Source organism: Colossoma macropomum, unplaced genomic scaffold, assembly GCF_904425465.1.
Source record: "Colossoma macropomum unplaced genomic scaffold, Colossoma_macropomum, whole genome shotgun sequence".
Taxonomy (NCBI): Eukaryota; Metazoa; Chordata; class Actinopteri; order Characiformes; family Serrasalmidae; genus Colossoma; species Colossoma macropomum.
This window is the reverse complement of record NW_023494801.1, coordinates 21,451,264-21,472,112: the sequence shown is the minus strand read 5'-3', so window position 1 is coordinate 21,472,112 and position 20,849 is coordinate 21,451,264. Positions and strand designations below refer to the sequence as shown.

Genomic DNA, 20,849 nt, shown 5'->3' with positions numbered 1-20,849 from the left:
GTTTACATCTTAACCATTTAATAATGCAGAAAATATAAAAAATCCCCTTTAAGAAATCAAACCCGGTTCTTCTTCTGAATCACTCCAAACATATTTTTGCCATCTTATTTTAAAGAGTGCACATTGTCCGACATTGTTCCAGGATGGCAGGCGTCCAGCACTGGGCTTATTTCCCTCTAACCTTTCAGGTTACTGAATAGTTCTTCGTAAAAACTTTCATGACAATGGAACCTTTATATAAAGTGGTGGTTCTTTAAACTTCTTCAGTCTTCATTCACATATCTCATTTACAAAAAAAATGGGTCTATAGAGAACCATCAGTTGAAAGATTTCTTTAAACGAAAAGGGTTCTTCTACAGATCTCCATACAGCCTTTCTTGGCCCCTTTTTTTTTTGGGAGTGCACAGCTGGAGATTTTTATTCTTAAAAATAAGTGTTCCTAAAAATGTTCTTGACTTGTTGGTGTGGGTGTAGGAAGACCCTTAGTCGGTATAGAACCATTTTAATTATACGGAGGTTCTTTAAACTCGTATGTCTTCAAAGAGCCATCCAGTAAAGCCTGGACTTTCTAAACTGGTAATGAACTGCTGAGTTGGGTATGTTTGAACAGGAAAATCAACAGAAGTGCTGGACTCCTCCCTCATCTTCATCGAGGCATCTGCGTGAAGTTAGTGGGCAGCAACCAAGAGCAGATGCAGCGCGTGTGTGTGAGGAGTGTAGTTGACGCAGAGGCTGCAGAGAGAAGAGCGCTCAAACAGGACTCTGGAACTGAGAGCTGCGTGTCCACAGTGAGTCTCTCCACTGTTCATCAGACTGATCTGAAGTGCAGCTCCATTACTTTCGCTGCTGCGCTGCTTTCATCCCCATTAACCAGCGAGCCGAGCAGCAGCAGCAGCCGGTCCCTCACACCGCTGATCTCTCTCAGGTAATGAACTTAATTCTTACGGTACCTGATGTCTCAGTTAGTGCTTCGTAGCGCTGCTCTCCTCATGGTGAATATGGATAGTTCACGTTTCGAGTCAGCCGTTACGAAGATCGAGCGCTCTGTCTGGATAAATGAACTGATGAGAGGTTTAGTTAACCCATGTAAACGCGCGCGTGACTGTATCCAGTTTATATTGAACATAAAGCCCGGACAGGAGCGCAGATGAAGGCGGATAAATTTCTGTGTATGTTGTAGAGAAGTTATTATATATGAAATGTACAGTTGATATATGTTGTATGAATACGTGTCTGTAAACGAGACTGAAGTTGGCATTTAAGGAGGAACGGAAAATTCGAGCAAGAAGCCTTCAGCTTCGTGACTTGAGGAATTGGCTTCATTGGAATGCTGGGAAAAATATAAGTTCAGTATAAAGGCTTTGTGTTGGAGTAGAAAACTGACACACACTAAAAACCCCCAGTGATCAATGACCGCTTACAATGGTCATTTGTGTCCATATATATATATATATATATATATATATATATATATATATATATATATATATATATATATGTATATGTATATGTATATACATATATATTTATACAAATGCTGACAGCTTAGAGATCCATTTGATTGTGTAAGTGGTTCTTTGTGTGATTTAATGATTCTTCTTTATGATGGAAACCTGTTTTATATGGGTCTTTAAAGAACCTTTTTAAAATGGATCTACATATTACACAGAAAGGTTCCACTGTAACAAGTCCGAGAACCTTTGTTTGGTACTATATAGAACCCTTCTTGTGTAGACTGTATGAGACGCTGTACTTACAGTTTCAGCCAGTCAGCTCCTATTAGTCACTCTCTCATCTGACATCTCACATCATCACCACCACTCTCAGCTGTATGTGTGTGTGTGTGTGTGTGTGTGTGTGTGTGTGTGTGTGTGTGAGTGTGTGGTTCATACGTGTGTACAGAAGAGAGCTAGAGGGAAAGACAGAGCATGCAGAGTGTATATGAGTATATGAGTCTGTTCTAATCACAGATACGGAGAGTGTGACAGAGAGAAACAGAGAGAGAGAGAGGGAGTGGAAGATAGGGAGGGAGGGAGAGAAAGAGAGAGAGAGTGGAAGATAGAGTGAGAGAATGAAAGGTATAGATGGAGAGAGATTAAGTGAAGAATAGGGAGAGAAAGAAAGAAGGAGAGTGTGAGAAAGAGGAAGAAAGAGGAAGTAGAAGATAGGGAGAGGGAGAGAAAGAAAGAGAAGGAGAGAGACTGAGAAAAAGAGGGAGAGAGAAAGGCAGAGATGGAGAGAGAGTGAAGGAGACGGGGAAGAGAGTTAGAAAGAAAGAGTGAAAGGGGACAGAGAGAGAGAGAGAGAGAGAGTGAAAGATGGAGAGAGAAAAGGAGAGGGAGAGAGAAGCAGAGGGAGAGAGGAAACGGGGAAAAAAGGGAGAGATGGAGAGAAAAAAAGAAAGAGGGAGAGTGAAAGAGATGGAGAGAGAAGTAAAGTGAAGAAGATAGAGAAGGGGAGGGAGAGAGGAAACTAGGACGAGAAAGAAAGAAAGGGAGAAATAGGGAAAGAAAGGAAGAAAAAGAAAGAGAGGGAAAGCAAACGAGAGAGGGGTAGAGAGAAAGTGAAGGAGAGCCAAAGAGACAAAAAAGAGGAAAAGTGAAAGAGAGGGAGAGAGGGCAGTAAGAAAAAGAGAGAGAGGCAGAATGAGAGAGAGAGAGCAAGAGAGGGGCGAGATAGGGGGAGAAGAGAGAAGGGAATAAAGAAAGAGAGACAATATTCTAATTATTCTAATTCTAATTATTATTAGGGTTATTATTGTTATTGCTGCTGTTATTAACACCTTTGCTATTAGTATCATGAAATGTTCCCTTTTATGCTCTGGCAATCTTGATAAAGTCATACTTGATACAGTCATGCCAATAAAGCTAAAGCTGGGATGGATGGATGGATGGATGGATGTATAGATAGATAGATAGATAGATAGATAGATAGATAGATAGATAGATATACAGGCAGACAGAGAAACAGAGAGAGGGGATGAGATAGAGAGCGATTCTTTGTAACAGTAATGAAAATGTTCAGCCTGTAGCAGCTGCTGCACCTGTACAGCTCAGGTTTGAAGGCATTGGTCTGCCTACTGTCAGTCCACATCACTAACAGGTGAACCCCCCCATCCACCCACCATTAGAGCAGCAGAGAAATGACTCATCCACTAAGGAAAGGAGGAGCTCTTTATTAAACTGTCACAAAAGTAACAGCATTATCATTTGATACAGGTCATTAGTGTCCTAACTGACTGAATCTCATCAACTTTCTTCATGCGTTGTGGGTCTGTAAACAGAAAGCTTCTTTATAAACTCCTACATTTCCAAATGGACTGTAAATCAGTAACTAAGCCCAGCTAATTTTTGTAGTAAAATATTGTATAGATATTAAATATCCTTTAGCATTAAAAATATTATTTGTTGTGTTGTGTAGTGTTCTCTGTAGCGTAGATTGTCTCCCTCAGCTTCCTCAGTTTCACATAATCCATGATTTTGTATTATTTTGCATCTATCAATGTCTTATCAAATCCTTTCATCCTTTCAAAACTATTAGTACTAAGTACATTTGCTCAATATGTGCTCCTTACTCATTATTCAAACTCAAACAAGTGGTGATTTTCATTACTCTAGTATTATTTCTTATTATATTGTTATTTATAGTTATAAGATTTCTTTATTGGTCTGGCAGTGCTTTGAACACAGAGAGTCGCCATGCTGTCACAGCACCTGCAGCTGAGCCTACACAGATGCGCTGAAAGGAGTGAAAGGGCCTCATTAGTGCCTGCAGTTACTGTTTCTATGTGTGTATATGGGAGGGGCGGTCATGTATTTAGCTCTTTAGGACAAATGTCCTCAAGATGATGGAAAAACATGAATATTATGACACTGAAAGAACATTAGATGTCTTTTTTAAACAAAATGTAAAATGTAAAAAAGATTTCCTTTTGGTTACTGAGATGCAGGGACGGCCAGTGGCACCTGCGTCCTTAGATTGCAAGGGGCCTCAGTGGGCCTCAGATCACAAAGCTCAGTGTGGCTCAAAGACAAGAGACTGTCCCATGCAGATGCAAAAAATTAGATGAATGAAAAGCCCACATATGTAATGACTAACACTATATTTAAAATAATTAAAAGCCCCTAACAAAATATGCAGAAATATAACTGCAGGAAAGACTTTGAAAATGAATCGTTTTGGTTACATTGCATTTTTCCAGCACTGTTCTTAGTGCACATAAGCAGTTAATTAAAGTGGACATATACAACATTTTCTTAATTAGGTACATTTTTATTCAAGTTCATTTATGTTGTTTATGTGGCTTTAGGTACCAAAAACTGTCAAAAAAAATCATTTTTATCTGACTATTTTATAACCTTTCTGTTTCCCTTAAACAGGCTGTTTTTGTTACTGTGCCTTTAAGACTGATATATGTATATGACATCTGTTCTGATTGGCTGCCCTGTATTGGACCTTGTTCAAAAAGAAGCCCAAGATAAAACACTCCTTTTTATTACATCAAGAGTGAGTTGGGATAAAATGCTGTAGACTGAATAGGCAGGTATATGTAAATAAGCTGGTTTTTGTGACATCACTAAAACACTGAATTCAAAATAAGATGTTGATTGTGTGAACTGGTGAGTGAGTGGTACATTTCAAAACTTTAACTTTTTGTTTCAAAAGGCACCATTTAAGCTATTTTATTGCAAAAAAAGTGAGGAGATCCAATTTTCTATGATATGGGTCCTTTAAAGTTATGTTACACATCTATTTTTGGTCATTTTTTGCAGGTGTAGGTGTAGGGAGGCCTCCAAAGACATTTGCACCTAGGGGCCTCGTGAGACCATGATCTGTCTCTGCTGAGAAGGCTTGGGTTGGATTCAGGTGTAGAGTGAGTTGACGAGTAAGATAGTAATGTTACTACAACAACGTCAGGAATACAAGCTTGTGTGCATGAGGTGCTCCAGAATAGCTCTGCTGATGTAAACAGAACAGCACATGTTAAGAGAAGCCATTAGTGTTGCTGCCTTCTGCACTGTGTACATTCTGCATCTGTGCGCCTCTGACAGCAGCGCCCTCTTCAGCATCTCCACCTCCATTCTCATTTTCCTCCTTTCCCTGCGCGTATATTCCGGGCCTCACATGACTCACCGCGTCTTTCGGATGTGAGAGGAGAAAAAGATGCGTTTCTCTGACACACTCAACAACGAGACTTGCTCTCACTTTATAATGAAACCCACTTTAATGGCCCATCTGTTTTTCACCCCTCTTCATTTCTGTCCTCCAGTTTCCGGTTGTGCTGCGGGCGTCCCCTGCTGGAGGCTGGGTGGTATGAGCGCGTGTGGCAGGAAGGCTCTGACCCTGCTGAGCAGCGTGTTCGCGGTGTGTGGGCTGGGGCTGCTGGGCATCGCCGTCAGCACCGACTACTGGCTCTACCTGGAGGAGGGGGTCATCCTGCCCCTCAACCAGACCACCGACATCCACACGTCCCTGCACTCCGGCCTCTGGAGGGTCTGCTTCCTGGCAGGTGAGTGTCTGTGTGTATGTGCAGAGTCAGTTTAGCCCTTTGGGGGCGAGTTAACATAATGGTACAGAACATAATGGTACAGTAATAACCCAGAAGTTACTGGGGGGCCCCTGGTGGCATGTGGCCCTAAGCAGCTGCTTATGTCGCTTATTAGGTAAAGCTGACACTGTATGTGTGTTAGAGGTTGCATAGACTAGTCGACCAGTCTCTATGTGTATACCCAATATTTAGTGCAGTGGGCAGGATCAGTACCCCTTTGGGTGCATACAGGTGGTCTCTGGTATTCCAGAGTTTACTACAGAAGTTGCACACAAAGTCATAACTTACAGTTGACAGTCGAAATACTTGTTTTCCCATAGTCTTCTATCATCTTTAAAACAGCTTCAGAATTTTGATTACATCATCATGTACCAATAATATTACATTTCACCTCCCCTCCTTACCACCCAAACCTATCATCAAGTGACAGTGTCAGTTAGCTGAGAGACCCTCTCTGTTACTGCATTGTTTATGTCATGGTATGGAAGAAAGACGCACTTTGATTTCTGATTCATGCTGACTTTAAACTCATTTTTCATGTTACCCAAGTTAATGAGTTGTGACAGATCACCAGTGGTGAACCCTAAATAATAGAGCTAGGCCTTCAGCTCGGACCATAAATGGCAAAAATGGTTCAAAATATGAAGAATATGATGTAAAAAAATATGAAAAATATGAAAATATGAAAAACACCCCTACGATAGTGCTAATTGTTTCGCAAATGCATATTTTGCATATGTAATTTCTCATTTTAAGCTAGCAGTAAGGTGATGCTGGTGCACATGAAGATGTTTTGGCCATTCTGTGTAAAAATGTTTAAGAAATGTAATGTATGGCGTGAGATGGTGAGATTAGACCTTGTTGTATGCGTCTCATGGTCAATGCGTGAGAGTCGGCTGCGCTGCTTTTTATGTTTTTATTTATTTATGAAACATTTTTGAATAACTTCTTGTAATAAGTGAATACATTTTGAAATGTTTCTGTTTAGCCACAGATTACAAGTGAAATAACAAGTGATAGGAGATCTGAAATGGCTAAATGTTGTATATGAGGACAGATTTTAAACAGACACAGTTTGATGCTCCTGCTTTGGTTAACAGCCTGTTCGTAGAGTTAGTCTTGGGTGGTTTTACAAAAGCTAGTTCAAAACTGATTGTAGCAACTCTACTAATTGCAACTATTAAACAGTGCTGCCCGAGGCTGAAACTAGAGCCTGTATTTGATTTTTAAGACAAATACCGATTTCAATACTTGAGGATTTAAAAATCTGATATATCGGCCAATGTTTTTTTTTCTTCTTCTTCTTCTTCTGAAATCATAAACAAAGATTTTCCCCAACATTTGTTACGTGTAGGTATTTAAGAGTCTTTACCAAGATAACATGACATAATGCAGTTTAAAAATACACTTGCATATTCAGGATTTTACGCTGTAGTGTCTTATTATATTTTAAAGAATGTAATGATTAACCAGTTTAATCGTCTGAAGAATCCAAACATAGCATGTTAAGGCTGTTACACACCGAAAGCGGCGCGAAAAAACGACATGGAAATGCGAAATGTTCGGACGGGATGTTTTTGCAATAAAACTTTACACACCGGACACAACGCAATATATAAATATATTTTTTGCAATTTCAGCAGATTGTTCGTGCAACACAAAAAGAAGGGCAGAATGTCTATATGAAGGTCTTTACTTCTCACAAAACAAACCAACAAACTGTGACAGTGTGAACAATTTGGAAAAGTGAAAGGAGAATATGAAGTTTCTCCACCTCATTTCAGGAGTTAAAACTTTCCCTCACAGCTCAGATCTTTCAGTCTGAGCTGAGTTTGGAGATGCAGCTCCACACGAGACGAAGCTCAAAAGGGCAGAGTGTCTTCAAGTGCAAGAGATCTCCTTCGTTCCTCACAGTTTGGAATGTAACTGCTGTACCATTGAAGGTGGAAAAGGGAAAACTGGAACAAGAAGCTCGCGAATACACTGACTTCAGCCTTGTCATTTAGGCAGAATAAGTTAAACACTACAGTTTAACCGTTCATTAACACTAGTTGCTTTCCACTGATAACCATAGCATTAGTTAGCTTTGTGGGTAACCTAATTTAGCAATGAATCGCATTTTTGCCTGACACTACCAGCTTTCACTTTACTGCAGCAAAAGCAGGCATGACTGACATAAATGTTGCCAGGCTTATTTGAACTAAGAGGTGAAGTGATGGGGATATTTTTATTATTATTAAGTAATGTATTTCAAGTGACAGTCATTAGCTTACCATGAACGCAGACGATCTCTGTCGTGGAGTAGTCTGCTTGACTCTGCTGATTGTTCGTAATATGGTTGAAGGATCTGTTGTGTGCCTCCCCATTTCTTTTTTTAGTTGTCATTTATCAGCCATTATAAATGCTGATACTGACTTATCATAAGTACCTCATATAGGCCAATAATATCAGCATCTGTCTATAGTTGACATTAATGGCCAAAACAGCTTGCCAGACTACAGATGAAAGCATGGTAAGCGGATAGTGCTGTCCTCCAAGATACTGTCATCTTCTGTAGCAGTTTTGGTCTCCTACTGCTGAAGCACCTGCTTCTTACACAGCATACAGCAGACTTTAGTCCAGCCACAACACCGTTGCCTCATCCTGCATCCTGTATCTCTTCAGGTGGAACTGCCCCCTTGCAGATCAAGCAGCTTGTGTTATTTAAAGGAATATGTCTTGCAAAAATTGTAATACATATATATATAAACACATATATATATATATATATATATATATATATATATATATATATATATATATATATATATATAGCAAGTGAAAGGTAGTGAGGACCAGTACTATACAAATGTGTGCAAAAATGTTGGCACTTCTTGGCAAATAACGTTTTGTTGCTTTTCTGAGTGAAAATAATGCAAAGTTAATGTTTACTTGCAGAATTTAACATATGAGGGGAAAACACATAAACTGCGCCCTGTGCAAACGTTATGGCACGTTTTACGTTTTATATGTTATTTTTTCCCAGTATATTAAACTCAGCAGATAAATAGAAATGCGGTTTTTAAGTGTGTTATCTGTAGATTTATTAACCCATTTTCACTCAGACAATCGGCAAAAAAAGGAAACATTTTGGTTTTAAAGTAGAAAATTGAAAGAGTAGCAAAATCAGAGTGTTTCTGATGTGGAAAGAAGAAAGAATAGCAGGGTTAGGCAGCCCTTTGTGTGAACGCTGTTCTCTTCATCAGCTTTTCAATCATCTAAGATTTAGTGATTGTAGCCCAATCGTTTGAGGGATCGTGAAATCATTGGGTTTCTATGGATGAAGAGATGAAAGTTTGATGATAGACGAATGCTGTCAGTGGAGCTACACGTGGAGTTTTCTATGATATGTGTTTCTGTGGAATGATGAAGGTAGGCTTGTCATGAAATTTTAGCTGATGATTATTTGCATCTGTGATGTGTAAAGGGCCCAAATTGGCTGTTTAGCTGTCTTGCTTGCAAGCTAGTGATACCAAGTAACTACCTGATGACAAAACAAAAAAAACCTGAGCTCAAATAAACAAACATTACTCAGCGTTTTTGTACTAAATTTTCTCTTGCACCAGTCAGAAGTTAGAATGTTGTGTGATAGCTTTAGCTTCTAAACTATAGGTAAAGCAAGAAGGCATTGGAATGTAAATAGAAGTTAAAAATGTTTCTTCCTTCTCCTGTAAAGTTACCATTTTTGAGTACAAGTTTTGTTTAATACATGTTTCCTTGTTGAGAAGTTACTAAAGTTGGTAGCTCTCTCTCTAAAGCTGCCTGCTAGGCTGAGAGGATTGATTGTGTTCAGCCAGAGCTGATCAGCCTGGATTTTATAAAGCTGCCAGGTTTGGTGCCTGGTTGGCTAAAAGAGCCAGTTCTTCACAGAGAAGTAATCTTCTGTTGTGCCAGAAGAAAAAAAGAAGAAGAAGAAGAAAGAAGGGAAACGGTGATGGTGTGTGTGGTGAAACAGAACAAAATTTGGCATGTGTATGGAGTGTGAAAATAAGTGGCTGTGTTCCACAGAAGCAAAGATTTGAAAACAAGAGTCCGAGTATTACCAGTGAGTCAGAAAGAGAACAAAGCAAGAGAGAATAACAAGTATTGGTTAATAAAAGCTGCACAACAGAAGAAAAGTGGAAAGGGACTAGTTTTGCTTTTCATTTCACTTTCCGTTCTTTCAGTTAATGCTCATTTTTGAATATACTTGTCAAGTACTTTCCTCAAGAGGGTTCTTGTTCTCATAGAGACCAACTGATTTCTTAAGTTTCCAAAGGTAAAATAAAAAGAAGTAATAAAAGCTGTGCATAACAAAAAATGTAGCACAAAAATTCAGATCTGTAGAAATATTATCAAAGCTGGTTTTAATTGCAAAAAAAGTTTGGGGTTTTTGTGACTTGTTCCACATTGCAACAACTAAAGTGCACCAAATTACACACCTACATGTTCTTTGACAATCGATTATTTTTAGTTTTACAATCAATTATTCAGAAATGTCACAAAAAACAACTCATTTACATATATCCATCAATTCAGCATACAGCAGTTTAGCTCCACCCACTCACACTGAGGTTCTAAGGAATGTTTCATCTCCAAATGCTTTTGGAGTGAGGTGTGCAGGGCAGCCAATCAGAACAGAGATTGTTTACATATACCACTAACGAACAAAAGAACAGTAACAAAAACAGTCTAATTCTAAGAGATAAAAAGAGGTTGGAAAATTGTCAAAAAAAATGAATTATAACCATTTTTGGTTGGTTATAAGTGTGCCTGGAGGGAAAATATCTTGCTCATTATGTTACATGAAATAGAGATGCTTAATGTCTTCATGCATCACAATCAAAGCCTTAACAATAAACCTTTCTTGATCTCTCTTCTTCATTATTTTTTTGGCTTGAATTTGAATTTAACCAGTTAGATTGCTGATGCCTGACCCCATGTATCATTCAGCGTTCCATATGCCAAAGTCAGATTTGGGATGTTCTGATGTTGAATTCCCCCATTTGGTGTCTTAGAAGCAGATTATCAGTTGTGTAGTGCACAACCTGTTAAAACCAACTGAACTAAATAAAGTTTGATTGGTCCACACCACACAGTAGGTGTGAAAACGCCCCGATACATCTTTCCTTTTTAAAAGATATATTTAAAAAATAAAGGTTTCTCAGTGGTTCTTGTCTTGAACATAGAGTTCTAGACAAAGCCTTAAGTGGTAAAGAGCCTATACTTTATGTGGAGGTTCTTTAAAATGTAAGGTGTGTCACACTCACACGTCATTTACAAACATATTCCTTTAAAGAACCATCCACTGAAATCTTATTTAGGAACCCAAAAGTGGTTCTATAGCAGAAGTGTTCAAATCTGGACCTTCAGTTTCCTGTCCAGGATTTTGTAGTCACCAGTTGGTACAACAGGGAGTGGCCAATCAGTCACATCAACAATTCAGTTAAGTACCAGTGAAAACACAATGCAGGACTGGAAACTTGATCTAAGGTCTGGATTTGCTCTCTGCTCTATGGGATCACTCTAAAGCAGTGACCAGTTCTCAGGGCCCCTAAGATGGTCTACATTTTTGCTCTATCCTGTGTGTTGGAAATTGGGGTAGAACAAAAAAGATGGACCTTCTGGCCCAGAGGACCATTTTGAAAACCACTGCTCCACAGAACCGTTTTTGGCACAGTTATTTAGGTTGAAATTTTACCACATTTTTACCAAAGTTGGTAGCTCTTAAGCTGCCTTACAGTTAATGATCTTCTGTTTCATGTCTGTAGCACCACCTTTGAAGATTTAGGAGAGAATTCTTGATACTGAATAGAGCCAACTGCTTGCTTGAGTTTCTAAAAGGCAAAGCGGAAATATGGAAGCTGCAAATTAAACAGCATGTGAAGTATAAGCACAAAAATGGTGTGGGTTTATGAAGACATACATAACCATAGTGAACTTATACCACCCCCAACCTTTACGTGCTTTTGTCTTTGTCTGCCCAGAGGCTCTAGAGCTATTAGGAAGGCTACAATGGTGCTCTTATGTCTTTGTTCTAATCTTCATCCCTTGACATTGCCATGGTAATAGTTGTCAGGGAGAGCAGGATTTAAAGAGTTTGTCTGAAGAAGATCCATGATGAAGGCTTGTCTCCTGTAGCCCCACAGGAGAAGGATTTTAACACGTGTGTGCACACATCTTCTTAAATCCATCCATGTGCAGATAGACGGATGGCGACCATTTAAATAGATTTCGCAGTCACGTACAGAACCCACATGAATCTCTAAATGAATGTGGCACATGGGCACATGCACATTAGTCTGCTCTCTGGCATATGCTGCTGTGAGGAATGTATAAATGTGCTTGTGTGGGTGAGTGGTTGGACCTGCTTTGGTTGGAAGTCACACGGTGGCACTTACAGGTCAGCATAGGCTGTTAACGTACTGTATTGCTCACTGCTATTTCACGCTAGTGCTTTATTTTCCAGCTGTTGTCAGCCACAGCCACGCTGTACACAGGCAAAGCTTTTCTCTTTCTAGCAACTCCTTCTCTCACCCAGCTCACAGCTCCTACTCTTGGTGCAAATACCCTACCGGGGACAGTTCCTAGCCTCCCCTCTCCAATCAGAGTTCATAGCAAAATGAACCAAGTGCAACAAATGCTGGAGAACACATACCCTAAAACTAACATGCCAAAACATTTCTTGAACACACTACAGTACTTTGATTTTCTTTAAATGTGAACTAATAGGAAGTTACACTGTAAATGTAATATAGATCGTCTGAATTCGTGTTTTCTTTTTAAATTGGGCACATTATATACACTGACTGGCCACTTCAGTGATTATACCTCCTTGTATCTTCGCTCACTTCTCCATTTTATCAGCTCCACATACGGTATAGGTGCACGTTGTAGTTTTACAATTACAGATTTTAGTCCATCTGTTTCTCTGCATACTTTGTTTCGCCCCCTTTCACCCTGCTCTTCAGTGGTCAGAACCCTCACAGGACCACCACAGATTTCTTTGGACCTTTTTTTATTGGTCCATTTTACATGACACTTTGACACAATATAGGGCCAAGGGCAACTGTAATAAGTAAAAATGATAAAAATGGAGACAGTGATGATATGGAAATCCCCTTTTACTCTCTCCAGTTTCTTTTTCACAGTTTCTCCCTGCTCATGCTGGTGTTTAGTTTAGGGTGAGTTGCTGAGGGATATCAGGCAAGCATGCTTATTGGAATATTCTGACCAAGAAACTGAGCAATGTTTTATCACATTTCAGTCTTGTTTTTTTCATTCAAGCATTGCTGGATGTTTAATATAACACTTACATAACACTTTTTGTATCCTAGAAACATTTTTAACATTTCACACTGTGTTTCCCAGGACATCATCATAATTCAAATGAATTTTGATTCATACCAAAATACCTGAATCAAAATTCATTTAAACATACACTGAAAACACATGGATGAATTATTTACACAGTAGTGGAATATAGACAATAAAAATATATAGTCATGATAAATATAATCAATATAAACAAATATAATAATATAATGGTATAAATATACATATATAGACAATATAAATGAAATAATAAATAATCAATTCTAACCTTCCAAAATCAATAGAATGTTAATGGAATCAGTGGAATGCATCGTACTCCTCAATTCTTCGGGTAGAAGAACTGCTTTGGGTTATTTGGTTGTTTTAAATGTATGCCACACGTGTGTGTGTGTGTCAGCAAGTGTGAGTGAGGAGACTGACGAGTGTCTGATGACTGGGTGAGTAAGTACGTTTCTAGTGTGATCTCTCCATCGTGGTCCTGTGAGTTTCATTACATATTGTGTGCATCAGCATCAAAGAGTCATTACTCTGATGTCAAAGTGATATTTCTCTCTCTCTCTCTCTCTCTCTCTCTCTATCTCTCTCTCTCTCTCTCTCTCTAGGAGAGGAGACGGGCCGCTGCTTCACTATAGAATATGTCATGCCCATGAGTGTCCAGCTGACCAGTGAATCTACAGTCAGTGTCCTGAGTAAGTTCTTTTGTCTGTCTAAGCCCTTTGCTGTGGAATATACAGTATTACCGTGAGTAGAATCCAATGGAGTAGAATCCAGCCTTGCTAGATGGTCATGGGCAAGGTGTATTGTAGTTCCTCAGGTCTGAGTTTTATTTGATTGAAGTTCTAAAATGCATAGTTTCAAATCTGATTGTCTGATTGTCAAAACCGATGTATAAAATCTCTATATAGTGTATATAAAACATTAATTATATTGCTTTGTGATGTAACAACCTACTTTGTGTTAAATTGGAATTCCACTGATCTTTTTTTTAATTTCTGCATAATTAAAACATTAAAATGTAAACAAAATTACAGCAAGAAGTTTGATGTGAAATACTCCATTCTAGAGAAAGTTGTTCACAGTGGTGGTGATAGGAACCAGACATCTCAAGAGCTTAATTCCCTCACAGAAAGCTATTACATGAAATGTTTATGAATAAACTGACCATAATGAATCATTTCACTCATTTCAAAAATCAGTGGAATTCTGCTTTAATGAACTGCTGTGCTGAGCATCGTGCCTAACACCATCTAACTGTGATAAAACACGTGTTTAACACATTACACATGATTTTGCTTTATTATAGCATGTCTGACTTTAAGAAGAGGATACTAAACTTTTAATGTTAGAGATATAAGGTCTTACGGCTGTTTGAGGCAGAAACAGGACGGAATAGGAGCAGCATGATGAGTAATAGTGTGTTACATAGTGCCCTCTTGTGGTCAGAACATGTAGTTGCATTTGAGACACTGAACTGGTTCCAAATAAGTCTAGCCTCTTTTAGGCTTCTTGCAACAACCATAACTCATCAACCATTTGTAATCTTCTAATCTAATCTTCCATTGTTGCTAAACACACTACATGTTCTATTTCAGTAACCACACCATGAACAAACAAACTAATATGATTCTAGACTCAACAGAATTACAATCCATTGTAATCCCTGCTTGTTAGTATGTGAAAATAAACTAAAACGAGGAGAATTCACACAGGAAGTGTGATATCCCATGATGTATTAGATTAATTTCCGGCTTAAAATTTGAATACTTAAATAAATGGATAGACCTCCTGCCCTTTATCTGCCATCTGCAAATCCTGTCCCTGCTGTAACATGACTAATCAATTGCAATATTACATCAGCACATCAGAGTGTTTCCTGCTCACACTGGCCGCTTATGAGTCATCTCTTTTCTGTATTACACTCACCTTCACTCTGCAGAATAAAGCCTCCTCAGACTCGCTACTGATTTCAATCTCAAGCCCTGCATCCTTAATAATTTTCCATTCTGCTGAGAGAAGGCCGGATATTGGCAGGTGCTTCACAGCACGATATGAAACACAGTACAGAAGTCAGAATGTTATATAATACACATAAGAAAAAGAACACTGCTCTAAAAAGGGCAGGCTACACAAGGCTATAAAGCAGTTTTTATTTTAAGGCGAAAAATTGCATGAACAAAATATTAGTTTTTTCTTAAAGTACTACAAAAGTGTGATATGTGGTGTAGTATTATAAAGAATTGAATCGTGTTTAAATGGTGGGCTGGTATGGATGATCAATATGGCAAAAATACAGCATCACAATACCTGAACACAGTTTCATGTTACATGATATTAGTTTTTCTGACATTTGATAAGTTGGAACACACATGAAAGGAAACATTTAAAAACTAGAAAAGTGCATTTCCTAAAGAAAATGTAGAATAACTGCACAGCTTAAGCAGTTGCTAGGTGGTTCCTCGGGTGTTACCAGACAGTTACCATGGTATTTTATGTGGTGGCAAAGGTGTTAATAAATGGTTGCTATGGTTGCCAGGGTGTTGCTAGGTGGCTGCCAAGGTGTTGCCAGGCGGTTGCTATGGTATCCTAGGTGGTTGCAAGGATGTTGCTACATGGTTGCTGTGGTTCCCCACATGTTTAATAGGGTGTAACAAATGGACTTCAACATGACATAATTTGGGTGCACAAACTTTGGTGCTCCATTCATTCCTACAGGAATAAAGAAGTCTAAAAACATACACCCAATCAAAAAGCTGTATACAAGCACACCATTCCTGGTTCAGACCGAACTTTCCAGAGTTGAAACAGTGTCAGTATCTTAAACTGCGGGACGAGTTAGAAGAGGAGATGACCACAGCTGGACCACAAAGCAACCTCTTGATCTCTTCAGGCCAACAGTGAGGGGGAGCAAGTGAGCCATTGTGGGCCGTTAGTGGCACTGTGTAATAAACATCAATGAAAAAGTAAATGACTTCATAAGTATAACAAAATCTAAAATGTTTTAAAATGGTAATCAGTACTTTTACAAGCTATGCGACAAAAGCGTACAAAGCAGCTTCAACTGAAACTAAAATGCATTGCAGAAACAATCTGCTTAATTTGCCACCTTCCAGCCTGGCTTCTGGTACAACACAAGCTTGTTCTAGTCTAATCTGCTGATATTTTATGCTTAATGATACACAGTGCAGATTTCAAGTAGCCACTCGAACATTACTGTGTTGAAAATCGCCTAAAAATAAGTTAAGTTAAAGAGTATGGGTTTAAATGCTTTTTAGTGATAAATATGTGCACCTTAAGATGGAAATGTCCTGTGCTAAAATATGGTGTCCATGCACTGGTAAGTCACCCTGTAAAGCCTGAAATAATGGGCTTGTTTGAAATGAGCTGCACATTAGCAGTCAGTGATAGTAGCCCATTGCAGCTGGGGGAGGAGTCGAGAAGCCGAACAGTTTTCCTGGGCAGCAATTCCAACAGCTTTCCAATGTATTCCAACAGCTTTCACGATGTTCACATGCAGTATATAAGTTTTATTTGAAGAATATACATTTCACATATGAATATAATAACCACAAACACTACACATTTTAATAGGTTGCGTACAGTATTCAACACAGTTTGCGAGCACATGGTTGTCAGTGGAGCTTCTAGCCAATCAGGATTAAGCTTTGTCATCATCAAACCACTTTGTGCAGTATTAATGTCACAAGCACAGGCTCATAAAGAAGCTTTCGCTGTTTAGGCCACGAATGCAAAATCAACATTACACTGATGAAGATAGGATGATAACAGTGAAAAATTCCCTTACATTCTTGGAGGACACCAATTGAGAACATAATTGGACTTGCTCTCTCTGGTTGGGTAGGATGGTCCTTCCTCTTGACCCATCAGTCAGTATGATGCTAGCCAGTGTGTGCATCTTTAGCTGACATAACAGAATTGCTGTTTTGCATTCTAAATGGCTAAATTTGTGGGAAAAAATGGGTAGAAATCTATCATGATAGCAATAAATGTCATATTGTCCATATTATACTGGTCAAAAGTGTTTTTTGTACTTCTCTTGATTAAGTACTGCAGACTAGCAGCAACAGTAAGTGGCATAAATATTTTCTTAGAAATGTATTCATCATTTTGCAAAGAATGACTCAGAAAAATGAAGCTATACTGTACAAAGCCATAAAATGTAGGGGTCATTTTCTTGGTAATAATGTTCATTATTGTTTGCTTTATTACAGAAATGATCCGCTCAGCCACACCCTTCCCTCTGGTCAGCCTCTTCTTCATGTTTATCGGCTTCGTGCTTAATAATATTGGGCATGTCCGCCCCCACCGCACCATACTGGCCTTCGTTTCTGGAATCTTCTTCATTCTGTCAGGTACTGCTCTGCTTGATCATCAGAAATGGAACGTGTCTGCCCGTTTTTGTATTTCTTACCTCTCTGCCTTTTTTTCGTTTGCTTGCTCTCAGGTCTTTCTCTGGTGGTGGGTCTTGTTCTCTACATCTCCAGCATCAATGATGAAGTGCTGAACAGGACTAAAAGTAACGAGGCCTATTTCAGTTACAAGTATGGCTGGTCTTTTGCCTTTGCTGCCATCTCCTTTCTGCTGACTGAGGTGAGTGTCTGTGCCATGGCGGTGCTTTTTGCCTTGTATGAGTTATTGCTTATGGAATTTCTTAATCTCTGGAACCAGCAAGTCTTTCAAAGAAACCAGCCTTAAATATGAGCCTTACTGAGCCTTTAATCCTGTCAGAGAGAAAGTATGTGGCTTCAGTATAGAAGAAAGACTACTGACCATTTAGGGGTTCAAGAGCTGAATGCTATTGAAAGAATAGTTTTGGATGCAGCAGTTGCTTAAAGGGGAATTCCACCATTTTTTCAAAATTTCTACATAATTCAGTTGTTGAGATGTACACAGAGAAATTCAATGGTGGAACCAGGAGGTCACAGTGTCTACAATTCAAATGTAACCATTGCATTTGACCATGCAAAATGACCAATTAACCTACACGTGTTTTTAGAGTTTTATATGTAATGCTGAAAATTGATAAAATAGTGGTAAATTTGAAAAAAATATGTTTTTTTTCCCTTACAACACCTGGCATGTACCTATCTGCCATGAATGTGTTTAAAAAAAACACATAAAAAAAAACACACTTGTACTTAAACTATTGATAAACATTCGCTCAAACATCAGGCAGCGTATTTGTACCTTGTTTACTAAATTTCTATGATGTAGTGTTCTTGAGGCATTTAACACTTGGACTGAGCTGTGAGGCTCACAGCATCTGGTTCCTGTCACCACCTGTGAGCAATTCTGGGTCGGTAAGATTTTCTAGAATGGCACATTTCACATCAAACCACTGTGAATGACTTTGTTTACTTCTCAGCGATTTAACTACACAGCAATTTTGGTGGAATTCTTCTGTAAAGGAATGGTCCAGCTTTTTCTTCAAAGTTCCTGTTTTCAGAAATGATTTTATGCTTCAAAAATGCCCCCCTTAGCCTTCCACAGGGCATAGAACAAAACAGCAAAACTACTCTTAGGAGCTATGCACAGCTAATGCACTGTTACAAAATTTCCCATAGTTGTGCTATTACTTATATCCCATGGTAATCTTATAACTCATCTGATTCTGTTTTACTCCACCATGCTCAGTTGTGGCACATTTCTGTATGTCAGTTATTTCCACTTTCCTTCCTCTAAGGCACTGGTAACTGAAGTAAATATGTCCAAATATATGCAAAAAAAATATGCATTTACACAATCCAATGATCAGTGGTCAAACTCAAGATGTTGTTGACGACGTCAGTCATGGGAAAAAAGTCAGTGTCAATTGCTTAAAAACAAAGGCTGTCTATAATATGTACATTCCGACAGCTTGCAATACCTTAAAGGAAGCGTTGGTGGTGATATGGCTTCTATTTTTTTGCACCGTAAAAGAAGAAATGACACAAACAGAACCATCCCTCTCTCCCATTTTCAAATGTCATCATATTTTTACACATACAAGAAATATCAGTGCTATATTATGATTAATAGTACTACCCTTATTACAGAGATTTTTTTAATCATCAGATGAATTCAGACGTTTTTTTTTTTTCTTTTCAAAAACTCTTTATATTCAAAATTGTTCCGTATGGATTTACAACATTTTAAAATGCACACTTTCACTGAATTAGTGTATTTATTGAGCAGTAATTGTTTTAAATTATTCATATAATTGTTTGTTCTAATTTTAATCTAACTCATGTGCCTCTGATCGTTTCTTCATTGGTTTAACCGGCATTTATTAAGCACGGACCTGATCTCACCTCCTTCAACACGAAAGATCAGTAACAGTCTATAGCTGCTGATCCTATATTAGATAAACAGGCTGCTTCTCTTCAGAGCCAGAGCTTGTGTCTCTTCTCTCCATTCAGAGTGCCGGAGTCATGTCCGTCTACCTGTTCATGAAGCGCTACACGGCTGAGGAGATGTACCAGCCTCACCCGAGCTTCTACCGGCCGCGCCTCAGCAACTGCTCAGATTACTCGGGCCAGTTCCTGCACCCGGAGGCGTGGACACGTGGCCGCAGCCCTTCAGACATCTCCAGCGAAGCCTCGCTCCAGATGAATGCCAGCTACCCCGCCCTGCTCAAATGCCCCGAATACGACCAGGTCTCCTCCTCGCCCTGCTGAGGGCGGACAGACAGTCGGACAGAAAGACAGAAGCAGGTTCTAAACTAAGAGTCTTAAGGTTTCTTTCTAGAGGAAGAATGAGCTGATGGTATGAATGTGTGCGACTTCTGCTTTTTCCTTCTTGTTTGAAAGTGGTGGTGATGTGCTGAGCTGAGCCTGAGAGCCGTTTTGCTGCAGTGGACCCTGTTCACCAGCAGGGGGCAGTAATCATTTACAGTGTCACTTTAACAGTGGTAGCCGACCACAATGGAAGGGCCTGTAAAATCAGATTATGTATGAAAAGATTATTTATTGGATGTATTATACATATTTATATTCCTATACGATGTATAATAATAAAGAAAAGGCAGCTTTATAAATGAAAAACTATCTATTCTGAGTGTAGCTAAGTGGCAGCAATAGAGCGTCAAAAAAGAATCCTTAGAAGACACACATGGTAATTATGAGTCACATGAGTCTCATCACCAGTATTCACGCCTATAGAGCATAATACTGACTATATAGTGTTGAATAGAAGATGCTGATGTAACTGTAAGTAACATTTCATATTAAGGAAAAAAGTGACATTTACAGTCCAGTATTGTAAGCCTTGTGTGGTAAAGTCTGATTGTTCTTAATGAAATCCACCCTATACGACATCATATACCTCTACAGCAATGCTTTCACAGGAACGTATGTGTCATTAAATCAGGGCAGTGTGGAGCAAATCTTTGGGTACAAGATTCTTTTTGCATAATTTACATTTTTTAACGGTTATTTATTTATTTATTGATTGATTTGCAAGAAATCAGTTTATTATTACATCATCCCCAGTTTGGGGATCAGACAGAAATGTAAATATCATACATTGCTTTGTTGATGACAGTTCATAGTTCGTATGTGATTTACTTTGGTAAATGTATTGGGTAAACAAAATCGACTGCTTTTGTAATGTCTGCTTTTCAGGTATTTAGGTGCCGCTGAATGTAATGTGTAAAATGTAGCCTACTAACTTTTGAATAAAAAAAATAACAAGGCATAACTGTGAAAGGCTCATTTTGTGCTGTGAGCTCTCTTCAATATTTAAAAACGTGTTTATTTTAGTTCTAAAATTCACAGAACTAGTAAATGCTTTTCACATAGAGCACTGGTTTACTACTGTCAATCAAAAAAAGAAAAAAAAAGAAACACCTGCCTTGTAGGTCTGCCTTGCTGGTGGGCAATTAAAGACTGAGCAGGTACCTGATCTGTTGATGCACTGTTTGCATTTGCCATCCTCTAGTGCTCTCCACCAA

General features: G+C 38.8%; 1 protein-coding gene across 1 annotated transcript; it reads left to right on the top strand.

Moving 5' to 3' along the window:
• Positions 1 to 615: 615 nt before the first annotated feature.
• On the top strand, positions 616 to 20,666 carry cacng5b (calcium channel, voltage-dependent, gamma subunit 5b). Its single transcript, XM_036589212.1, has 6 exons — positions 616 to 925; positions 5,270 to 5,509; positions 13,504 to 13,590; positions 17,131 to 17,271; positions 17,364 to 17,509; positions 19,318 to 20,666. Exons 2-6 carry the CDS (start codon positions 5,314 to 5,316, stop codon positions 19,573 to 19,575), a joined length of 828 nt encoding a protein of 275 aa, XP_036445105.1. The 5' UTR covers positions 616 to 925; positions 5,270 to 5,313; the 3' UTR covers positions 19,576 to 20,666.
• The last annotated feature ends 183 nt before the right edge of the window (positions 20,667 to 20,849 follow it).